The sequence below is a fragment of the Chlamydotis macqueenii genome, chromosome 1 (assembly GCF_036417535.1).
Source record: "Chlamydotis macqueenii isolate bChlMac1 chromosome 1, bChlMac1.mat, whole genome shotgun sequence".
Classification (NCBI taxonomy): Eukaryota; Metazoa; Chordata; class Aves; order Otidiformes; family Otididae; genus Chlamydotis; species Chlamydotis macqueenii.
Window position 1 is genome coordinate 162234104 of NC_141556.1, and position 25657 is coordinate 162259760.

General features: G+C 37.2%; 1 protein-coding gene across 2 annotated transcripts in view; it reads right to left on the reverse strand.

Moving 5' to 3' along the window:
- GPC5 (glypican 5) overlaps window positions 1-25657 on the reverse strand; it is a 698961-nt gene that overhangs the window by 299783 nt on the left and 373521 nt on the right. For both annotated transcript variants that reach the window (XM_086771461.1, XM_086771454.1), the window contains exon 7: window positions 13480-13642. In XM_086771461.1, coding sequence (XP_086627587.1) covers window positions 13480-13642 — 163 coding nt within the window. The remainder of the gene's footprint in view (window positions 1-13479; window positions 13643-25657) is intronic.

The following is a 25657-nucleotide window of genomic DNA, read 5'->3' on the forward strand; positions in this document are numbered from 1 at the left end:
CTCCATCATAGGTCATGGAAAAGAAGGAATAATTTCTTCTAGCAAACAAGGCTTTTCAGACGTGAATTCCATTTTACAGGGCTTATTGTCCACATTTGCAAGTAGCCTCTCTATTTTATGTTCTAACAGATTGTTAGTGATCTTGACAATAAAAACTGTAAAGTACATTGGAAATATTTAACCTTTACTTAGAAATAAGCAAAATTAATTAAAATCCAGAGCAAAAGGAAAATAATCTAACTTATGAAAGGACCTGGCTAACTAACTTTAGATATCTGGAGTTGAGCTACTGAAGTACTTGAGTCCTTTTACAATCAGTTGAGAGAAATAATGATTGTAGGGCACAATTCTTCTCATCCTAACAGAGGTGCTTAATAGAGGCCTAATTAATTGTGGCCTCACATGTTTATTCATTTCCAGTGACATATGTTTATTTGTTTTCAGTGACTATAAATGGAGCCTAAATTTCTTAGTTCAAGCACAGATATTTACATTATAAGTAGTTAACATGAAAAAAAATCCTGTCCCTGTATCTATTGTTACTGAAGTAAGATTAAGTTCTGAGGAAAAGAAAGAAATGAACAGAGTTTATAGCTATCTTCCAACATTCATGTTTAGATTTGGGGTGGTGAAAAGGTAAGGTTTTTACTGTAACATTAAAGTAGCTAACCTGATCGTTTTAGGGAATTGTTACTAGAATATGTTAATCCTTTCAAACTGCATAAAGGTTAACTTTTTATTTTCTTTCCCACAAGTTAATCAGAAGAGTCAATTTCTACCAAAAAAAAAATTATCTTGTATTTCATTTGAGGCTTTATGTGAGTAGAGTAGAAATATACTGGAAGAGTAAAAGAATCATCAAAAGTGGATAATAAAAGCTACCACAGATAGTAAAAGAAATGTGACATCAACTGTGAGTTGCTGCTCTTTTATCCCCCCCGCCAATAAAATTATATTTAAATATAGAATATAAATACAGAGCTAGCCAAATTCCCAAAGCAAATATTTAGATCTTTGCTAATTTTGTCTCCAATCACAGCCTCTCCAAAACACAAACAAGAGTTTAAACATCAATTCAGTTGTGACACACTTAAAAAGTAAAGTTAAAAATTGTGAGTTAAAGAAAGGTCTCTTAGAGATAATAAAATCACACATTAGGCCAACTGGAGATGAAAGTGAGTCTTCAGAAAGTTTATTTTTCAAAAATATCTTGACTTTTGGATGCTTATTTGAAGTAAAAACTCATAGCTTTTTGAGAATTAGATATTATCACTTAAAGAAAGGAATTGATTTAAACACAATTGCTTGAAAGGAACGTATTTTTTGGGGGGGGAAACTCAGGCTCATTTTTGTTTTATGTAAAAGAAAACAATATAAATTCTCATCCACTTTATTAATGGAATAATTTCATAGAATAGTAAAGGTGTTTCAAACGCAGTGATCATAAGAGCTATAAAAAAACATATTCTTTTCTGGTCCTCAATGCATTATAATTAAGCACATTTCAAACAGCACATTAAAATAATAAAAAATATTGGTTGAATTACAATCAATGAGTAATAAAAATTTTTAGAAATATAATTATAATATTAGACAACGGTTCAATAATACATGCAGCAAAATCTTGACTTTTCTGGTAACTTCAGAATTAGTGGTATTATTATAAGGTAATTTATTTTAAAATAGAATAAGAATTTTGTAACTCCTACAAAAGTTATTATGCAGTCTCTCTGGAAAGCGCAAGCTCCTATGAAGTCAGTGAAATGATGCCTACTGACCTCAGAAAGAAATTGATCAGAACTTATTTAAAATGTAACATATATTATCCTTATTATTTTCGATTTAGCAAGATTTTTCTTTGTAAACAAGCAGTGTATTTTGACTTGGTTTTGCATATCTCAGATACATATGCAAAAAATAAATAGTATACAACTTAATCTAGAGTAGATAAGGAGATTTAATGTTTTTAATGAAAAAAAACTCATAAAGGTGCACTTCTTTTTTTAAGAGTTGGACATAATATTTTATTTTCCTTTGATGAAATTTTCAAAGTTCTTATCTGTTAATTGAATGAAATATAAACCTTTTAAAAGTCATTTTAGGAAAGCAAAGACCTAAATTCATGTCAGGCACTAGTGAAGTAGTTATTCTGTTTTATTCCTCATATGCTAGCTGAGTGGCTTTAACCACGGCTCTAGAGACTTAGCCTAATTATTATCTCCCTCTAGTTTTTCCTGCTCTATCTAAATAACTAAAGAGTCTTTGCACCAAAGAGAAACAGACTTATAACAGGTAAAGATAGAAGACGATGTACTTGTGCATAATCTGCTGCTTTTTGAAGGAATAAACTTAAACAATTTTCCACTGACTCATTTGAGGGAATCGGATTAGTAAATCACACAACTTTGATGATATCACATAACACATCGATAATGTTTTAATAGGCTAATATTAATTGGGAGGCTAGTGCTATCTTACCCTTACTTCTCACAGGGAGACTGTAATAATCTGAGCTCCTCTGTCTCTCTTTCCCTTGTTGTTTGAGGAACTGAAAATCTTCTGAAGAGAAAGACTTATTGTAATCAGTACATGCCTGTGATAAATTTACATTTCAATAAATCAGTATTTTCTTTCAGCAAGAAAATACATATTGTCAACACATATGAAGCTCAAAGATTTTTCTGTATGCGAGATCAAGTGTTGGCACAGAAATACGTAATGATATAAATTGCTGAAGAATAAACAGAGCCACAGTGATATACAAGTTCCATTGATTTCCACAAAAATAAAAATTCATTTGCAGACTCTTATGCATAGACCTTTACCAGCCTATGAATTTTGCACTGGTAAAGTTGTTGGATGCATAATGACACACAGCAGTGAAAGAGAACATAAAGCAATTCCATTTGAAATACCATGTAAAAACTGAGAAAAATTACAAGACAACTTCCTTGTATCTTATTTTGCAAAAAGGTGTGAACTGCATATTCATATTATGCATTGGAAAAAAAAAAGTTAATGACATTTCAGTTTTCAGTTGTTTCCTATTTAATGAGTATCAACTCTCTCTCTCTTGAACACAATCTTTTGTCAGAAGTCAACATTCGTACTTCTTGAGTGATGAATTTAACCCGAGTAACAGATTAAAGCTGTACTGTCAGGTTGGATTATTAATTCAAAAACAAATAAGGGGAAGGGTTACATAAAATTTGCTGAGGGGAATTCACACAAAAGCAGAAATAACATCAGCTAATACAATTTTTTTTTACTTTTCAACAGTGCATTGCCTGGTATTAATGTGATACACTCAACAGGAAGATTGTTATGACAAAGCCTACCACAAACGAAACCAAAGAAGCACAATTACTCTTCAAAGGTTTTAAGTTATCAAAAACCATTGCATAAGTATACTTACTGGTCTAAAACACAGCACATCAGAGCAGTGTAATCATTACAAAGTACCTGCATTAATAACATGAGGTTATGTTTTGATGGGAATTACCTTATAATAATACCACTAATTCTGAAATTACCTGAAAATTGGAGCCTTTTACTGCATGTATTAGGAATTGAACCAATGTATAAATACTCACACTCACAGCTACCAGTAAAGAAACAAATTTTCCAGCAATGTATCAATGTATATTGCTTTCTTATTTATTCTTTTATATTTCCTGAGGAAAAAAGAATAAGATAATAGATGTTATAGCAATTTATCTGCATAGAAAATGGTCTAAATGCTTTATTATTTCCACAGCAGTAGAAGGAACATAACCAGTGCCACTGTTACCAGTGTGTTAGCATACATCACTTGCCTATTGAATAAATTCTGACTTAGTACATCTGTTTTTACCAATTTTCCATAAAACCTCCTGCCTACCTACTGTGGTTTAGCCCTAGTCACCACACAGATCCTTGCTCACCCTCCCCCTCCCCAGCGGGATGGGGGAGAGAATTGAGAAGAGAGGAAATCTCAGATTGAGATGAAGACAGTTTACTAGAGTAGCAAAAGAAAATTACAATAATTACAGAATAGAAGAATAGAAGAATACTAACATATGGAAAATTAACTATGCACACTTTCTCACCATCTGATGTCCCAGTGACCAATACAGCCTGTCCTGAGAGGCGATCACGGAAAAAAAACTGAGCAGCAAGCAAGGGAGGGTGGGAGAGAGAGAGAGAGAGAGACATGGGCCACCCCTGGGCAACTCTGACTTACGTATAAGCCTGATGTTTATGGCATGGAATACTCTCTTTGGCCAGTTTGAGTCAATTACTCTGGCTATACCCCTCCCAGTTTTCTGCACCTGGATATTAGCAAGACCTGGAAAGCCGGACAGTGTCATAGAATCATAGAATCATAGAATGGTTAGGGTTGGAAGGGACCTTCAAAGGTCATCTAGTCCAACCCCCCCTGCAAGGAGCAGGGACATCCCTGACTAGATCAGGTTGCTCAGAGCCTCATCCAGCCTGGCCTTGAATGTTTCCAGGGATGGGACCTCCACCACCTTTCTGGGCAACCTGTTCCAGTGTTCTATAACTCGCATCGTAAAAAATTTTTTCCTAATTTCTAATCTAAATCTACCCCCCTCTATTTTAAAACCATTACCCCTCGTCCTATCGCAACAGGCCCTACTAAACAGCCTTTCCCCATCTTTCTTGTAGGCCCCCTTGAGGTACTGGAAGACCACTATCAGGTCTCCCCAGAGCCTCCTCTTCTCCAGGCTGAACAGCCCCAACTCTCTCAGACTGTCCTCATAAGAGAGGTGCTCCAGCCCTTTTATCATCTTCATGGCCCTCCTCTGGACCTTCTCCAACTGGTCCATGTCCTTCTTCTGTTGGGGGCTCCAGAACTGGACACAGTACTCCAGGTGGGGTCTCACCAGGGCAGAGTAGAGGGGGAGAATCACCTCCCTCGACCTGCTGGCCACGCTCCTCTTGATGCAGCCCAGGATGTGGTTGGCCTTCTGGGCCGCAAGGGCGCATTGCCTGCTCATGTTAAGCTTCTCATGCACCAGCACTCCCAAGTCCTTCTCCTCAGGGCTGCTCTCGATCCATTCCCCGCCCAGCCTGTATTTGCGCCTGGGATTGCCACGACCCAGGTGCAGGACCTTGCACTTGGCCTGGTTGAACTTCATGAGGTTGGCATGGGCCCACCTCTCCAGCCTGTCAAGGTCCCTCTGGATGGCATCCCTCCCTTCCAGCGTGTCGACGGCACCACACAACTTGGTGTCGTTGGCGAACTTGCTGAGGGTGCACTCTATCCCACTGTCTGTGTTGCCAACAAAGATGTTGAACAGGGCCAGGCCCAGCATGGACCCCTGAGGGACGCCACTCGTGACCGGTCTCCACATGGAAACTGAGCCATTGACCACCACTCTCTGAGTGCGGCCATCCAGCCAACTCCTTATCCACCGAGTGGTCTGTCCATCAAACCCATCTCTCTCTAGTTTAGAGAGAAGGATGTCATGCGGGACAGTGTCAAAAGCTTTGCACAAGTCCAGGTAGATGATGTCAGTTGTTCGTCCCTTGTCCACCGATGCTGTCACCCCGTCATAGAAGGCCACCAAATTGGTCAGGCACGATCTGCCCTTGTTCTCTTTAGCAACAACTCATTACATCAGTATGTTTGTCAACATTCTTCACACAGGAAATCCAAAACACATCAGCTACTGAGAGGAAAATTGACTCCATCCCTGCTGAAACTAGGACACTAGCACTTTATGCCTCCTGAATTGAGGACAAGAGGATATGCTCCAGTATGTCCTTTTCAGATCTGGATTCTGCTATGAAGGTTACAGCTCCTCTGGAGCTCCTTTTTGGAACAATCACAGAAATACAAAATATGGCATTGCGTCCTTAAGGTATGATGCAGCTTGTATATTACTTGAACTACCTTTAAATTAATTTGCTATACATAAATAAGAGAGGAATAAAATTGACATCCTTGAGGAGGTGATAGTCACTTTATGTGGTACTGGAGTAACAAATGGATAATTTATCAGAATACTGGGGCTCCAATTAACAGGACAGGAAGAAAAAGCTTACTCCTCTCCCTGGATTCAATCACTTCCTTCTAACTTCTCCTTCTTACCAGCAGGGACATCCTACAAGCTGTTACCTTCAATAGAGGGGAAAAAAACTCAAACTATTTGAATTAGCCTTCCAGATATGTAGACACTTTTGAGGTGTTTGAACCAACAAGTTACATACTGAATGAAGAATTAGCATGTCATTTGCTTTTTTCACCTAATTTTAGGCCAAAAAGCACAGAAGCAGTTACAGAGGACCAGAAAGCCAATTACAGATACAATCCTTGCTCAAACAGACCTGATAGTGAATAATACATCAAGTCTCCCACTGTGGACTACAAATTAATTCTGAATGGTACTCCTGTGAATGTAGTGGGTAAAAAACATCTTCTGTGTGACAGCATGTTTTTGCCTGGAATTACTGCAGAAGTCACATTGGGTGCTACAGTGGGGCAATACAGTCTCTTCTTGAATTTCAAAATGGGGTGGATGGTCCTGTAAGATTTCCTGCTTCTCCTCCACCATCATCTTGTAAACATCCTCTTTCAAAGACAAACCACCAGCTATACATAGAATTGTGAGACAGGGAATATGCACAGTCTATTTCTGGAGAATTTTGTAAGGTTAAAAAAAAAGTCTGCATTTTATTCCATTAAAATATGTTAAGCACCATCATTAAATGTCAGTACTTCTAGCTAAACAAGAAATGGTTAATCATATCCATTCCACAAAATACAACATAAAATCTAAGTATAAAAGCAAGTGTTAAAAATTAGTGCAAAACTTAGACCCAGTTTGGGGCATTTTTAGTAGAATTGAGACTTTCTGAACTGAGTGAACTTATAAACAGCGAAGTCATGTGGTCCTTCCAAAGACATCTGAATAAGAACATTTCACATTAATAATGGGCAATTAGGAAGAATACTATTGTGTGTAAACAAAATAAAACCTGAAATCCTACTCAGACATAAGGAACCTCTTCCTTTACTGAGGTAATACAGAATGCAGATGAGAGTTTAAAACAATACAACAAATGAGAAACGTAATAAAGGAGATTTTAGTGTTTTCACTATCTGGCATGTTCCACCATTCTTCTTAAATCTTTGAATCCCGAGACACTCAAAGATAGCAGAAATCTAACGAGAAGCCCTTCACATCACTCCCAAGATGCTTTGGACCCCAACACTTCACTTTTGGACCTGAGGATGGTGAATGGTGTAGAAAGAGCAGAAGAGGTTGCCCAGAGTACATAGGAACAGATTAACTGTGTTACCTCATATCATGTTGACAATTTGCAAGACTGAAAGTATAATTTTCAGAGTTGTCTACTTGTTAGTCTTTGTATTCTTTGCTTAATTAGAAAATAAATGTTTAAGGAAGGGGCTGTGAACTGTGCAAGAGACTCTATTCTATTACTTCAAAATTATTTGCTTTCCAAGACAAAGATAGTGGCCTTCCACTACACTGAGATAATGTATTCAAAGACACTGGTCAATAACAAGCCTATTGTTACGTATCTGTGGTAGAAGCATTGAAATATTTTGAAGTAAATCAATAGATCCAGACTGGACTTTTCAAACATAATCCCCTAAAAAATACTTTGGGGAATATCTGGTCATTAGAGGAATTATTGTTCATTAGAATATTTAATCTATTTTATTTGTATACATGTATTTTTAAGTTTGCTTCCTAATGAGTTAAAATAGACATTAAGACTGTTTTAAGATTGAGTGGTGTAATTTTTTAAGATGCTTAGAAGTAATCCAGGAGCTCTTCATTTAGCATTTGGCAGTCTGTGTGGTTGTATATCACTTCCACTTCAGACCGTGAATCCTCATTCTTCATATTCAACTCCTTCAGTGAATCTATCTCAATCTAGTCTTGTGATGATTCATTTAAGTCCTATGTGCCTAATGGCAGATGGATTTTTGTAATAAATACAGTTCCAGATAAATGCAGTAAGTTTGTCACATTCGCCTTTGCTGCCTAAAACTGTCTTTTCCTCTGCCTGTGTCCTGGTCAAGTACTTCGAACGAACATTACCTCAATGAAATAATACATAATACCATAGCTAAAGGTTTACTCAGACTAGTTCTTTTGTTCAGTGAACAGTAACTGTTCAATTCCAGCACATCTAGTTGGGGGGAGACTGGTTGCTGAACAAACTGAGAGAAGCAGCTGTACAAACAAGCGATATCATAACCACTATTGCCATTGCGCTTTGTTCCAATTCCACCTGTTCACATGAATTGATACTATTTTTCTCTTATTCTAATTTAGGAAAAGACTGTGCCCTGCCCTAGGTAGTCCTGTCAGTGGTGAAAAGCAAGATGGAAAAGCCTCTACAGAACTTGCACATTCATAGGTATAGCAGTTAGTGACATTTGCTCTCCTTGAATTAGGGACGCTAAAAGAAGTTTCACACACGTGCCAGCTTTAAATAGCTTTGGTCACAGAAGATGCCATCAGAAACAGATTTAAAAAAAAAAAAAAGAAAGAAAAAAAACAGTTATACTGAAGTGGGTGAAGGAGTGGAAAGAGTAGAAAGGATGTTTGATTCTTGAGAATGCAGTATAACACCATATAAGAGGCATAGACTGGTTTAATTGCATCATAGTATTCTATTTTTGTACGGCGTTCACAACATAAAGCCTTTTCCAAGTTATTTTCCAGCTATCACATAATCTGAACAAGAAATTAATAATCTACAGATTAAGTAGTTCTAGAAATAAAACATTTTGAGACTTTTTTCCTCAGACAGGATGAATAGTAGGTGATATAAAAATTTAGAAAGTGAGAGACAAGGTTTGCTGGTATACATCTTAAGCACAAAGACATCTTTGATGTTTCTACACATATGAGCCCTGAACTAGGAGATCTCTGGCTGTAGTAAAGAAACACTTGTGTTGCATGTTAAAATGAGAAAAGAAAGACAAAGCAGTGGTAGAGCACTATTCTGAAAATTAGTTGTCTGGCTAAAAGTCTCATGAGAATTTTGATAGATGGTATTGAGCACCTCAGAGGAGTGATATCAGGATTAGCCCTTCCTCTCAGAGCTGTTTGAAAACAGATTCAAATCAATATATAGATGATAAGTATTTGTTGTTATTACCTCCATTCTGCAGGGGTTTTTGAGGAGGTAGTTCATTGTGATGCATGAAATAGTCCTGTGGGAACTCCTGGGTTAGAGTAGAATAAAACCAGCAAATGAAGTGTCAAGACTTTATACTACTGTTTATTTTATACATTTAAAGTACACTCTCCTTTCTAGTACTATTCCTTCAAATAACTGCACCAATTTGCTATATTTTAAGAGTACTTATGCAGAGTGAAGTAGTCAGCACAATTGTAGGGCTTCGAAAGATTGAATGTAATGTAAAGATTAAATGTTTGATATGAAAACAATAATTTTTAAAACTACAACATATTTTAAACACCAGTGTAATGCTAGGGCTATCACTTCTGAGTCATAAACACCAAGTCTCTCCACTGATGCCTTCCAAAGTCTAAAGCCTGTCACCACGCACTTGTCAGTCTCCAACACTAAGTGAATACAATTCTTATGTCTGTGACACTGAGTGTAGAAATAAGTAGTCTTCGACTTCAGAGGCTATGCTTTCACACAAAATTGCTAGAGATTTATCTTGGCAGAAAAAATATCTTCTCACTTCCCCTCTGGTCCTTCCAGGTCTGAGAATTATATACGTATTCTGAAAGCAATGACATGACCTCAGAAAAGGTGGATATGTCTTCACACTTCTTATTTTTATACAAAGCAATGTACTTAAAAGGGCTACTTCTGTATCATACTTTATCATCTTGTATAAGATTATGAATTTGTTGCAGACAAGATCATCTCCTTCGTGAAAATGTCTGGAACAGCCAACAAAAAGGAGTCCAGGGTTTGGCTAGGACCTCCAGACTCTGTTGTAATACAAAACAGTTAGTAATTCCCCTTTCTTTCCTGGCTGATCAGGAGAGAACACCAAGTTGCCCAGAAGAAAAAGGCTGTAAAAGTTTATTTGGTGACAAGAAAAAAATACTGTCTGTATGTCACCATGTACCAAAAGAGTACAAGGTAAAGTGAATCACTCGTGTAAAATGGATACAGTTAAAATGTATATGTTACTAAACTCCAGAAATAATCTTTTTTTTTCCGCACATTTTAATGTGACATATTAAAAATACTTAGGAATTAACTTATCTGTTGTATAAGTAAAAATTATTTTTTGAGCTTCAAAAGTCATAAATGCATTATAAAGTCCTATAATAATGCTTATCTATGACAAGAAAGTAAGTATCTTGTTTCTGGATTTTATTAAAACTTCTTGAAAGTTTTTTAGTTAACTTTTTTTTTTACTTTATTTTTTTTCTTTGTAGACAAAATGACAGTAACAAAAGTATGCATTTAAAACTGTAACACTGAAAGGTGGCTTCATATTCACACATTCAAACTAATTTGGTGCTTCAGCTCAATCCTGGTGTCATTCACGGTTTTTACATGTCACACATTTATCAATATAGACGGAGAACTCAGTCTCTGTACTACACTGAAAGAGGAGTATGACTCACATTTATGTTTTATTTTCCCCATCTCATTTCTATCTTCTGTCTTTATGGTTTTCTTACTGGTTTTTTTCACAAATTGAAAGTAAATAATAATTAAATATTGTGCCACTGATATTTCTCACCTGTGTAATTTTTCTTTAGCTACGATTCCTAATTCGCTATATGGGCATTGGTCAATTCAGTCCGTTGTGTTTCTAACAGCTGCAGTTCTACTGCAGCTGAGGTCTGTTTTTCAGTTTAAAAATGTGGTCATGTTATGCTGATAAGCTAGTGTTTTATAATGCATAGAAGTTGCATTGGAAGTAACAGTGGAAAATCTGAGCAATTATCTGTTTTATACCAGAAGAAACAAAGCAACACTGTATAGATGTATAGCAGTTCTTGAGCTTGACTTGTAAGACTACAAATGTTTGCAGAAGTTTATGAAGAGTTGGATTTGAACACATCTAACTTTTTTATGTGGTTCACACTGCAAGTGCAGGGTTTTGTTTTTTTTTCTTTATTGTATCAGTTTACCTAGGACTACAAATATAAGTTTTTATATAAAAAATCAAGTTTGGTCTACCATGGCATATACGATAAAATACAAACCATCTCTAAGTACAGAAGAGTACTCAGACATTTCTGGCTATTTGCATGCAACTAAAAAAAAAAAAATTGGGATGCACAAAAAAAAGCACTAGAACTAGCAAGATAACATTGAGGATCAAACATGCTAGGTTTAGCTGAAGTTCAGTCATGCCTTTCAAAAGATCAGCAAAGATCAGTAAGAAATATCACTAGAGTAAATATAGCATTTGAGTTAAAAACCAAGGAGTTCAGGATCTGACTTTGCTTGAAATTGATAACAGTCTCCTGAAGCTAAGAAATTTCACCAACTTAAATCATGATGATGTTTACATTTTAATTTTCAATTCTAGTACCTCACTTAAAATCATAAATCTTGAGAAGATAATTTTGATTGCTTATTAAAATACACTTATTTTATGGTTTTTTTTCACTTTTAATTCCGAAAATTCTACTATGATATCACAGTGATACAAAAGAAGGATTGTTCTGTACACTTAAGTGATTTCTGAAGGAAAATATTTTCCTGACATATATTGTAACAAAATTCTTACTAATTTGGATGTTTTAATGTTTCTATTGGACAGAAAGTCCATGTCCATAAGCATATGTGATACCCCAGAAAAGCAGTGTTTTCTAGGACTCTTTCTGGTATATATTCAAGACACCTTTTATGGTGCATTCCAAGTATTAAATACATGTCAGCATCAATCCATAAAATCACAACAACTCATCAAAAGTACTAGTAACTCAAGATAGATGCACAAGTCATAATATTGAACAGTCATATTTTTGTTAAGTATCTTATAAAAGGCTTAAAAGAAGCACCATTACATGCAAACTTCAGTATGTCTAATACATAGTTCTAGAGATTTATAATATGTGTAGAATATGAAGGCTAATTATATTTTTGACATTTTGAAAAGATTACACTGAATATATCAATACGAAGGAAATTCTAATGCAGTAGACAAGGATGAAAGAAAATGTACTATTCCAGCAATTCTTTTGTCATTTAATACTTTCTTAATAGACCTAGTCATATTCTAAGATTACTTTACAGTCATTCTGTACCATAGAGTGTCATTATCAAATAGATATAATATATCCGGTATTCCAAAGTACATCTGTTTTCAAATATTTGATCTTTAACTTCTTTTCTCAAAGTTAAATCTTCAAAGGCACTCTCTGGAAATAAGTGTCCAAATCTTTTTGCAGATCTCTTAAAATTTTGTCTAGGGAAGTTATAGCAGGACCTGAAAACTTATAGACTAGGTATCAGTTCAACACTATCTTAGGCTGCATCCAAACTGATCTGCTAAGGCATGTTCCAAGATGCTCAGAGTCTCATTACTACAGTTGTTCAAATCAGAAATGGGCAAGCATACACTACAGTTTCTCTGTGGACACATTTCTAAGTTGCCTTCCTTTTCACTGTAAAGTCAAGAAGGACCCGGAATTCTCACTTAAGCTTGGAAACTTGGAATACACTCAAATTCAGTAAGTATAGATAAATTTGGGGATTGACACCAATCTTGGCTTCTTATCTATTATTATCTATAATCTTATCTATTTTGCAAGGCAAAATGCAGAAATACAATTCTGATGATACTGGGTATTTATTCCCATCATCTCCACCTATATTCCTACATTGGTAAGAGAAGTAAGATGTGGAATAACATCCTCATTCAGAGGAGTACTTGAATCCAACTGCTCATGCTTGCAGTTCCATGCTACTGAAGTGCACAAACAAATTATTTTTTGAAGAAAATTATTACAAATGTGGTTCAGAAAAGAAAAAAGACATCCGAAACACACACACACACAAAAACCCAAAACAGTAAGAAAAGCAGAAAGAAGTATAAGAAGCAATAAAGGCATTGATGTTGAGCGGGCTACAGTACATTGGCTCCAATAGTGCTCCATGAAATTCAGCTACCACAACTAAAGCTGATATTTTCCCATAGTTCCATAAAAAATTAGAACAATTTCTCTGCTTAGTTGCTGAAGTTTTCATTTTTAAGTAGTTACTCACAGGGACATGTCATTGTTACACTATTTATTTGACTAAAATACTATGTTGAGGTGAGTCTACATCATGTCAAATATGTGTTAACGTGTTATGATACTCATATTCATACCACGCTCATAGAAATCCTATAATTACAGTCATATTCCTGTAAATCTTGGAAATATTATACAGACAACTTTTCCACATCTTTTATGAGATAATTCAGTGGTATTTCTTAGTGGAAAATATGACAATTCACTATTTAAATGCATGAAGGAAACATAATCATGGACTTACGGTCTGTAATTTTCAGGACTCTTTTGACTTCTCCACTTCCTGATCCTCCACAACCATCTTCGTCATCACAATCTCCACTGATTTGTTCATCCATACCTCCACCACTGCCTGTCTGTCGGAGATCCCATTTGTCATATTTAGGAAATGATTTGCCCTGTAACAGCTGAAGACAACATATGGTATACAAGTTAGCAGTACAGATGGAGAACTTCATTGAGTATCCAGAATTTTGTATATATCTCTCTAGTGATTTTCTGATTTAAAAAGAAAACTCCAGGATCCACAAAATTAGAGTTCTGATTTTTTAATTTTTTTTTTCCCTGGCTTACAGCAAGATTTAAAAGAGCGGTATCTAGAGATGTATGCTTCATTTCTAATTTTTTAAAAATACAAAGTGTCTGTGTCTTTATTACTAGATAAAAGAAGATCAGACACCAATTCTTGGCCCACAGGCCAAGTGGAATGGATAGACACGTCCTCACTCCTTCAGGCTAATCCTCTTTAGAGCAGAGAGACTGCATCCATGCTATGTAGTAACCAGCCCTAGATCTCTTAAAGACCCACGTGGTGTCCACATGGCCTTAAGATACAATTATTATTTTGTGTGGATTTTTCAGTTTGAAATATCTGGAATAGTATGACAGCTGTGCTGCAGCTCTATATTGGTGAATCCAAAATGGTGATTCATGGGCATCTGGTAGAAGCTGAAGGGAAAAAAAAACTGTGTTGAGACAGTATATGCCTGATCAGGGAGCAGCAGACCAAGCTCAAGCCAGTGCTAGCCTGGAAAGAACTATTTCCCAAATCATATCCAGATATTCATAGAATCATAGAATGGGTAGGGTTGGAAGGGACATTCAAAGGTCATCTAGTCCAACGCCCCGCCCCCTGCAAGAAGGAGGGACATCTGCAACTTGATCAGGTTTCTCGGAGCCTCATCCAGCCTGGCCTTGGCTGATTCCAGGGAAGGGGCATCCACCACCTCTCTGGGCAACCTGTCCCAGTGTTCTACAACCCTCATTGTAAAAAAAATTTTCCTAATATCTAATCTAAATCTACCCCCCTCTATTTTAAAACCATTACCCCTCATCCTATTGCAACAGGCCTTACTAAACAGCCTCTCCCCATCTTTCTTGTAGGCCCCCTTGAGGTACTGGAAGACCTCTATCAGATCTCACTGGAGCCTCCTCTTCTCCAGGCTGAACAGCCCCAACTCTCTCAGACTGTCCTCATAGGAAAGACGCTCCAGGCCTCTTATCATCTTCATGGCCCTCCTCTGGACCTTCTTCAACTGGTCCATGTCCTTCTTATGTTGGGGGCTCCAGAACTGGACACAGTACTCCAGGTGGGGTCTCACCAGGGCAGAGTAGAGGGGGAGAATTATCTCCTTTGACCTGCTGGCCATGCTCTTCTTGATGCAGCCCAGGATGCGGTTGGCCTTCTGGGCTGCAAGGGCACATTGCCGGCTCATGTTGAGCTTCTTGTCCACCAGCACTCCCAAGTCCTTCTCCTCAGGGCTGCTCTCGATCCATTCTCCGCCCAGTCTGTATTTGTGCCTGGGATTGCCAATTTGTGCCTGGGGTTGCCAAAAATTGTTTTGGGAGAACGAATAAGGGTGACCTAAAACAAAGGAAAGGGATAGCTGATACTGGCCTAAGTAGTGTAGGTGATTTGGGTCCAGTACACAAGCTTCTTCTCTGGCTCCTTTTTGTTTATCGCTATAGTCATGACCAATGATGGTCTACAAGACAACAGGTAGAGATCTCAAAGCACACCTGAATAATGTTCATCTCTCTCATTTACCAAACGTACAAATGCTATCATCTAGCTTTTTAAAGACTAAGTGGTAGGATCGTCATACGTACGTACACAATGTGCCCTCTGCCTCATCCAGATTTCATTCAGTTTCAGATATGCATAAACTTCATAATATCTAAAGAAACAAGTTCTTACAAATGTTATGAAGTCTTACAACTTTAGCTAGTGAAAAATATCAGCTAGTGCAGACTCTTGCTTTAAACTTGCTTCAGTTTAGCTAGACTTCTGTACACTGGCCAAAACTTCTCTGGCTCAGAGTCTCTAATTTAAAAACCCTGTAATTTTTTTTCTTTCTCTTGAAAGTAGCTACTAATTAGTCTGAAACAGACTCACTTGTTTTATACCTTCAAAAATGTTGTTGCTTTGTTATTCAGACAAGACACTGGGTTCATATTTTTGGACAATATACTCAGTTTATTTACAGAGTATGGAGTCACTTCCTAGACTACTTGATCTGTTAAGTACTGTTCAGTGCCCAGCAAAAATATTTTAATCATTACTACAAAGACATCACTCTGATAAATCTCCATAACTTTACAAAAGCCACTTGGAACACTAAGAACAGGAGAATGCCATTGACCATTGAATCAGCAGAACCAATTTATGCAGAACTTTTGATTCAAAAGTTTTATTAGACAGTATATGCTACTTGAAAGACAAACTACCTAGCTAAGAGAAAAAAAAAGTTCCTTTGTATAGCTGCCCTGCTTCCTGCTCTTTGTGCAATCCATGCCATACTGCTGCCAATGTAGTATTTATAGAAGAAAAACTGCAGACAGTTTAATGAACTACATCCAGTTAAACAGGACACTTTTCTTATTTTGTTTTGGCTCACTTCAAACCATGACACAGCTCCAAAGCCAGCTGTATGATAGGGTATCTTTATCCCTGAATTCTGTGGCATAAATGTGGGAATGAACCTCCAGCAAGACAGATTTTTTCAAACAAGAGTTACTGCCAAAGTTTCCATAGTATAAGGTCATTTATAGATACATTTTTTTTTCAGCCTGAGAACATGCATCCCCCTCTACATTCTATATCTCTGTCTCAGTCTTAAAAATATATTAACTTAATTGGGTCTTTATATTTTCCTGCTTCTCTAAATTTCAGACCAAAGTAGTTATATTCTCTTTCTTCTTCTTTTTTTTTTCTTTCCACTTATTGTGCATTATTGACTTATGACTGGAAATATGAAAACCCAGACAATCCCACTAAATTGCTTTAAATATATGTTCAACATTGAAAAAGTGTTCTTCAGCTTCACTGTACTTGAAAGAGTAGAGATTAAGAAACAAACAACTTAATTTGTAATTTGAATTTTGTTGTTCTCTTCAGTCTCCTATTGCACAAAAGGAAATACTGTCTCCATACAAGTCAAAAAATTTCAGTGCTGGTTCTCTATTAAGCATGGCTTAGTTCTAATATAAATTCTTTATTAAATATATACAATCCATGTACTTTTTCGAAGCTAGCTTGATTCACATTAGAAATAAAGATAAAAGGCATTTAAAATTTTTATTCTATTGTGGTGCAATTTTTTATAAAGCTTTTATTTAAGAAGAAAAGAAACACAGGTTAGAACTGGAGAATTTTGTTGTATATGCTTATCAAGTATTCCAGCTGAATAAGGAAGTTTACTAACTGTGTGTGGGAACAGAGTGCAGCACAGCTGTCTGATATTGAAGAATTTGAGCTATGTCCTTGAACACCACTTGCTTAATAACAAAAAACAGCAATTAGAACAAGATAAGTAAATACCAAAGGCAAAAAATAGTAAAGACAGCTAAAAATCTATAACAAATCCAAATGAAGTTTAAGGCGCGTGAACAGTATATTGCTACCAATTGAATGAGATTATTAGGCGCGTGCATTCCGCGTGTAACAGAGAAAAGAGATAAAAGACTTAGGCGGACGGACAATAAAGGTCTCCGGTACACCATCCATGGAGTCCGTGTCGTTATTGCAACAACTGTGTACTGCGTACTACCAAAAACTAGTACAGTAAATGTTCTTCCCTTTGTATCACAGGCTAAAATAATATCTATTTCTTTCAGGTGTCCAAAAAAGCCCATTTTCCAGTCTATTAAATTTGCCTTTAAAAAAAATACTGAGGGTTTAATCATGCATCATTGTCTTTCCATTTCAACAAAAATAACAGCAAATATTATTGACAACCATGTTAGTCTGGCTGAATTGTGGCAAGGGTTATGTCACCAGTGTTGTCAGACTGCAGTAGGCACATCAGCATTCCAGGCTAGATTTGCCAGTTCTTTCCCCTAATTTTAGTGAAAGTTTGTTGAACCAAGATATTGATACCAAAAACATCCTCTGCTGGTGGCATTTTATTGTCACAGAAAATTACCACTACTGTTGTACCTGTGCACAGGTGAATGATTCGGGCTTAAGTCAACTTGAAAGGTCCTTGACAGTCTACAAATTCCCACATTGCCTACATAGCTTTGGGAAGCTGGGCCTCCAGCTTAGATCTCTCATAGCCCAATTGCCTAAAAGCCCCTTGGGAATTTCACTGATGGCTTAGTGGAAGGCTTTCATTGGCATAAACAGGAGTTCTGAAAAAGTGTTTAATACCAAAAAGCACCATTATTAAATTTTGTGAAACTTCATTTTTTAGGATGAAAATACAGGTTTCCATGACAGAAGTTACATTGTTGTAATAAATTGTTTACCAAGTTCTGTAAATATATGACTTGGTACTACATTTCAGTAAGTAAAAAGAGCTGCTTACAGCTGCTGAAGAGACATCTATAAGAGTATTTGAAGCTTCCCAACAAATCTCAGAGTGTAAGCATAATTAGGAAAATTATCACTAAGAATGTATGGTTGTTGTACAATCCTATAGGGTCTGGTAATTTTTACAGATTATTTAAGATTTTTGTAAATGATCTGAAAAGAAGTATAAACCACAAAATGGTAGTGATAAAACTTTCAGTGCTACAAGAACTGGACAACTACTAAATAACAAAGAGAAGCGACAAATTTTCTAAGAAGATACCTCATCTGATAAACCAGGCAATAGAATGAATTTTTAAACACATACTATAATAAAATACAGACAAATGTAAATTTGCAAGTCTAAATATTACATGCATATCAGAAGATAAAAATATTCTGTTCTGTAAAATAATTGTGGGTGTCCTAGATAACCAGCAGACTATGAATTATCAAGACTAGTGTTCTAGCCAAAGATTTTAATGGAATATCTTTGGGGACAGAAATAGGAATACTAAGTCAGATTAGAGATGTTCTATTACCCTAAACCCAGTTCTTGCTTCCTCTGTTCAGAAAAGATGACACAGAAGTTACTTCTATTATAGTGGTTAAAAAGGAACAAAAAAAATACTTTTGTTTTTAATGAAAAACAAGCTCATCTTTTTACTGCACCAAAAAAAAACCAAACCTCACCTCAAGAATTTATTTAACCAGTCTTGTAAGCACCTCCATGGTAAACACAGATTTGACCTGTTTGTGTAGCATACCAAAGTATATGAAAATAGCAAATGAATCAAAAACATTTACTTACACATTCAAAGGGAATCAAACAAATCTATATTATGAATATCATACATTTAAAAAACCATGAAGATTATTATATGTCAAAATAATTTATTAACCATTCTGGTCATGTTCTTTATATATATATATATATATGCTCTCAGTCAAACAGTTTTTGTTCTTAAAGCATTAATTAATTCGCACGTTCAAGGACAGGGTATGCAGTAGGTTCGACTAAATAATCAAAATGGTTCCTTCTGGCTCTCAAAAAATCTATGAATTTGTGTAAGTAAATCTGGTTTAAATGGGAAGGCTAGTTTCTTTTTTACTTTCCTGTGTTTGCAGGAAGTTACAAGTGATTTCAGCTCTCATGAGTGATGAATACTGACAGTGAAGGGAACTTATGTTTACACTATTGAAACTGATGTGATATTGGTTCTCTTTCAACAAAAATCTAGTATCCTATTTACTTATCTTACACATCATGTGCCTTCAGGGGAAACATTGATTTTCTATGAATTTAATTTATTCTTTTTCAATAAAAAATATCTTGATGATTCTCTATTGCAGTCGATGTGAACTAAGCTCAGCTATAATATTACCTCTCTTTCATTTAAGTGTGTATCTTAAGTACCTGTGGAGGGAATCCCAAAGGAGCCCAGCAGTGAATCCAATTTACCTAATCAAAACAAACCTAGAAGAATTATTTCTAGAAGTATGACTGTTTTAAACTCTTTCAAATGAGAGGAATAAACCAGTCTAAAGTTTATTTGTCTGCTTAGAATTACATACCTGAATACTTAAAAATACAGCATTTCTCTTCAGTGATCTCATTTAAAAACTACTCATGTCAGAGTACTACTGTAGGCCAGAACCTCCTACAGGGTTTCATTTCCACTAATGTAAAAGATCCTTAACAAAAATACGTATTCTAAATTAGAAGTCCAGGTTATACTGGAGACTGTTATTTAGATAAGTAGTATTACCACTCTTTTAGTCCCTCATTACAGTGCCCTGTGGGTTTGGTTTTTTTAATATAAAAACCTTATAATTTTGTGTGAAGTATATCAGCCTTTTTTTTTTTTTTTCTTTTTCTGTGGAATTTTCGAAGACAGAATGAGATTTCTTATCAGCTATAGCCTTTGCATCCCTGAGATGATGAAGAAAGTCCAAGAAATGCACACACTGCTGTATCAAACCCACTGCCCAAGATCCAGGGCTAAAATTCGGCATTTCAAGCCTGCAGATGCATTCCACTCTATAACCAGCCAAACAACCGCCTGAAATTCTGATGTCTAGGCCAACTCATCTGAACACAGAAAGAAATTGACATTTATTCTGCTCCCTGAACATGAGCAAGAACCAGTAAGGTGGCTGTGAGCCAACACTGCACCACACACCCTTTGTGTTTTCTTGATATATATATATATAATTTTTACCTCAAGACCAAAACAGTTGCTGCTTGAATAATATAAATGGGAATTACCCTAGTTTATTATTATACTACTACTTCACAATCCAGACATCTCTTCTCAGTAGTTATTTATGTAGCATTCAAAACCACTTAGTAAGTGAAGAAAATTTTCACAGAAAGTTAACTACTGAATTAGGGAGAAATGACTAAAATTTTTCGCTGAAGGTACAGTTCCACAAAGCCAAGTTGTGGGCCTAAGCATGAGCACACACTGTCCATTTTGTTCCATCATCAGCATGCCTCTTGGCCATCACAGATTTGAAACGACCTAGCTAGCACTCTCCACACAAATGCTTAATCTCAGTTTGAGCTTTAGCATAGTCTAGGGACTGTTTCCAACAGGCAGTCTGGATATGGCTATTCAGCTCTGGGAAGCAGGACAATTGAAGACCCTCACCCATTTTATTTAATACAACAGAAACAACTTTTCAGGATGTCTACAGTGCTGAATAAAAGAGAACTGGGGAATGGACTAGAGCAACAAATACTGAATATCGGCATTTATCAGTCTTTGAAACTTAATTTTTTAATTATTATTATTCTAACCAGTTCTCCCTAAGATAAATTTCTTATTAAAGAGGTTCATTGTAAGCACTGGGGACATGAAGCAGTATGTGCTCTCATCTGGATCCTCTTCTTGTCTAGAAATATAGATACAGTTCCTAAATTTAATTGTCCCTCAACAAGTATCCTTTTCCTAATTCGTTACATTCTAAAAGAAAAAGTCTTGTCTGCTGTAAAAACCTTGCTTTATAGGTGGAAGTGCATTTTACTGCTAAAACCCCTCAACTCAGGTTTTCATATGAGTTCTGTCATGAGCGATTACATTTCTTTCTAGTTATTACTGGTTCAAAGTGAATACAGGAGCAAAATCTTGGCTCATGTCCCTTGGTGCAATCCATGCTAGCACAGTTATGCACACTATCGACTTGATTTGTTTGGAAAATATTTAGAGGTTTTTTGCCTTAAAAAAATGCATGTCTTGCTAACATCTCCGTGTAGATTTAAGCCATCCTCAGAAAATTAAGTAAACAAGTCAGGCACTTCTAAGATAACAAATAAGAACAAAATTCAACCCTAGAATAATAGCTTGTACTCTTCTTTCTATCTAGGTAGTTTAAATAACAGAACAAAGTCAAGGTATATATGATTAATGTTTAGAGACTGATGTTCTTTGCCCATTTCACTCATCTGCAAACAGAGCATAGCTACAAGCACAAATAGATGATAATAATAATGAAAGAGAAGCATAAACATTTCAGGAAAAAAAAAAGTCACCAGCAAAATTTCATTTAAAGTATTTCTATAAGCTATAGTATGAACATCTTCAGTATCTGTTCTTTAGGGCCATGGATCTGCTTGGATTTTTTATTTCACTGTTCTTTTCTGTTCATCTGTTTCATTGTATTCCTTTGAAGGTTATTGATATAATTCTCTCCATTAGACATTACAAATAGTTTTTCAGAGACTTTGCAAATAATTGTATTCTTTACCTTATTCTTATGTGCATTTTTAGAACTTTCTTCCTTGGCACGGTTAGAGATGACATATATTAGACCATTTTCTTCTGTCATAATAGTAGACTGAACTAATGTTCTTCTTCAGAAGCTGAAATTCTGTCTTTCCAGAACAGAGTATGTGAAATATTAGATAGGTTAATATCTAATTTGATTCCATTTTCTGGACATGGTTGTCTGGTGCCATCTGAGATGGCCTAGAGTACCTGGGGCACTACATGGGCAGAGAAATGTGATACAGAATTTGCAGAAGACCTTCTGGTGCAGCAGCTGAAGGCCAAGGGACAATAAGCAGCTGGAATGGCTCCAGGCATCTGTGTACATGCAATTGAACTGTGGTTCATCCTAGTTAACAGAGTCAATAGAAAGCAGGGAGCTATTCAAATGAGCAAAGGCAGATGTCTAAGATGAGATTTATAGAAAATAAATAATTGCCAAAAAAGTTTTCCAAGTGAATTCCTCATTCTTTTAGCTAAATATTATATTTTGCTTGTTTGTTTGTTTCTTTGGTAACAACATAACTCCTAGTACAACTAGGCCAAGCAGAAGCACAACGGGATCCCAACCATTAACTAGACACTAGGTAAAAAATGGAAAATTTCATTATTTCTTTCTATGTTGTCTCTCTATATAAATGTACTACTAGCAAGAGTAAAGATCAAATTATTTGTGAGAAAAATTGCTGATTACAACTTCAGAATTATATTTTCTGAAATAAGTTTCAAACAAAACATTGTCAGTACTAACAATTAGAACTTACAAGACCACATAGAGAATTAATCACTATCATGTATATTGAAGTCAGCCAGTTTCAATTAATCTGATGACTATCATTACACAGGATGTTTTTCAAATAAGACAAGAAACCAAAGTATACTAAGGAAGCTGTGGAGTGGAACGGAACTCACCAGCCTGCAAGAATTCATGTATACAGACATGAGTAGATGAACATTAGCTCGTTATCATACACTGATAACAGTACTGATCACAGTATCAATCAGTTATTAATTTTGCGGTTTCTTAGAAATAAAAATCATGACAGTAGCAAAACAATACATGCTTATTTTATTCTTTTATTCTTTTAAGAATAAAATTTGTATTTAATGTTTCAATGGGCATATTTATATAAAATTGCTACTGAAAAATAAGCTAAGATTGGATTCTACAGCAAATTATCTAAACTACATCAGTTGTCCATCTATGTATTTCCAGTCTGGCAATTCTGAGCTTATATCTACAAAAGCAGAAGCTGCCTCAATTTTTTGACATGAACTGTTACTTAAGAGGAGTTAACGATCTGTAAACCCTCGTTTCCTCTCAGTATCAGTGAAAATACAAGACTAAAGTTACAGCTGAAGTGAATTAAACTTCATGATACATAATGAAAATTGCAGACAAACTATTTCAAGGTCAGAGTTTGCCTTCTACTTCACAGATCTGTAGAGTGAAAGGGCATGATATTAAGCCAGTTAAAGGAAGAATTTTAAAAATATCAACACCTCTGGAATGCTTTTTACTTAATAACATGTTACTTGACATTGCATCTGGAGGATCATTCAGAAGACATTACAGAAAAAGCTGTATTACCATAATCAGTTGTGCTATCATGAGCAAAATCCTTACCAGATTATTAGAGGTGCATTACATTCCCTACTGCTACTCTATTGTGAGTGGATAAACTGATGATTCACCCAGAGGACTGTTTCAGTGAACGGAATTCAGTGGATGGTCAGTGGAGGTGACGCACCAGCATTGCTGACTCACATGCTGCTTTCTCTAATCCACCAGCAGCATGATAAAGCTACTTTCTTCTTTCCCTTGATAACATTTCCAGCCTTCTTGTGAGCTGACTCTGGAGAGAGCGAGGAAAAGCAATGGCTGCTGTGTAAAATCCATGAAGACTAAGTTGATAGAGGACTAGTATTGATTTAAGGAGATGTTTGAATGTTAATAACTGTGCCTCTAACTGTTTCTGCTATATAATTCAAACACAAATTTAGGATTCAAAAGGAAGAACTTCCTGATAGTTGGATAGGCTTCATGTCAATGACTTACAGGTATTTACAGCTGAGCTGCTCATTCCAATATCTTCCGGTCAGCAAAAAAAAAAGAAACAGGAATCTTTAAATCTTGCTTTAGGGTTATCTGTAGGATGAGGTGGACTGCCTCTTATGATCACCTATTTCTCTCTGTTGGTAAGAAAGACCAGTTCAGAGATGCGTAGATATATGACTACTACTGCGGGCACAGTCTGCACCAGAACTGCAGCATCCAGTGAACCAATCAAAACCCCCCCCACTGACACATGAGGTAAGCAAGCAGGCAGAAGATGCCAATGAATGGAAAGCTGCAAGGGCAAGGCGCAGCAGGAGGAAGAAGCAGCTTCCCCAGGACCCCGAGGTGCCCCTGCAGAACCGCTTTGCTGCTCTGCAGACTGAAGAAGTAAGACCCAGCACCTGGGGGGAGGCACTGGAGCCCTGCAAGGCAGCCCGACCGGCTCGTGTGATAACTAGCACTACCAAGAAAAAGAGACGAGTGGTAGTAGCGGGTGACTCCCTCCTGAGAGGTATAGAGGCACCCATATGCCGACCCGATGCGCTCTCTCGGGAGGTGTGCTGTCTCCTGGGGGCTCGTATCAGGGATGTCGCCGAGAAAATACCTAGCCTCATACGGCCCACAGACTATTATCCACTACTGGTGTTTCATGTGGGTGCCAGCGACACAGCCGGCAGCAGCTTGAGAAACATCAAAAGGGATTTCAGGGCCCTGGGTACAACAGTCAAAGACTCTGGAGCACAGGTGGTATTCTCGTCAATCCTCCTGGTTGAAGGACAGGGACCTGAAAGGGCCAGACGTATCTGGCAGGTTAGCTCGTGGCGCAGGGAGTGGTGCTACAGCCAGGGCTTTGGGTATCTAGATCATGGGGCGTGCTTTGAGAAGCCCGGGATGCAAGGGGCGGATGGCGTGCACCTAACTGAGAAGAGGAAGAGTGTGTTTGGATGAAGACTTGCCAGACTTGTCCGGAGGGCTTTAAACTAGTGTTGCTGGGGGAGGGGGAGCACAGTTCAGCCCACTGCTGTCAGCATGGCACCAGTGCCATCCTGAAGCTGAGGAAGGATCACAGGTATGTGCAAATGAACTTAAACGGCGGTCCAAAAGAACTCCTGTCGCTCCAGCCAGCAAATCGGCTTTGTCAGGGGCCCAGCTGAAGTGTCTATATACCAATGCACGGAGCACAGGAAATAAACAGGAACAGCTGGAGATGCGTGCACACGAGCAGGGCTATGACCTTGTTGGCATCACAGAGATGTGGTGGGACAACTCGTACAACTGGAGCATCAACATGGAGGGGTATAGGGTTTTTAGAAAGGACAGGAAGGGGAGACGAGGAGGGGTTGTCACTCTCTACGTCAGCAACCAGCTGGAGTGTGTGGAACTCCACCTGGGGATGGAGGAGAAAATGACAGAGAGCTTATGGGTTAGGATTAGAGGATGGGGATGGACAGGGGACATTACGGTGGGGGTCTGTTACAGGCCGCCTGGCCAGGAAGACAGAGCAGATGAAGCACTCTATAGCCAGATATGAGCAGCCTCACGGTCGCAAGCCCTGGTCCTCATGGGGACTTCAATCACCCTGACATCTGTTGGACAGACAACATGGCAGGGCACAGGCACTCCAGGAGGTTCCTGGAATGCGTGGACAACAACTTCCTTCTGCAGGCCATAGAGGAGCCGACAAGGAGGGGTGCCATGCTCGACCTTGTGCTCACCAACAGGGAGGCACTGGTGGGGGATGTGAAACTAAAGGACAGCCTTGGCTGCAGCGACCAGGACACAGGGGAGTTCAAGATCCATG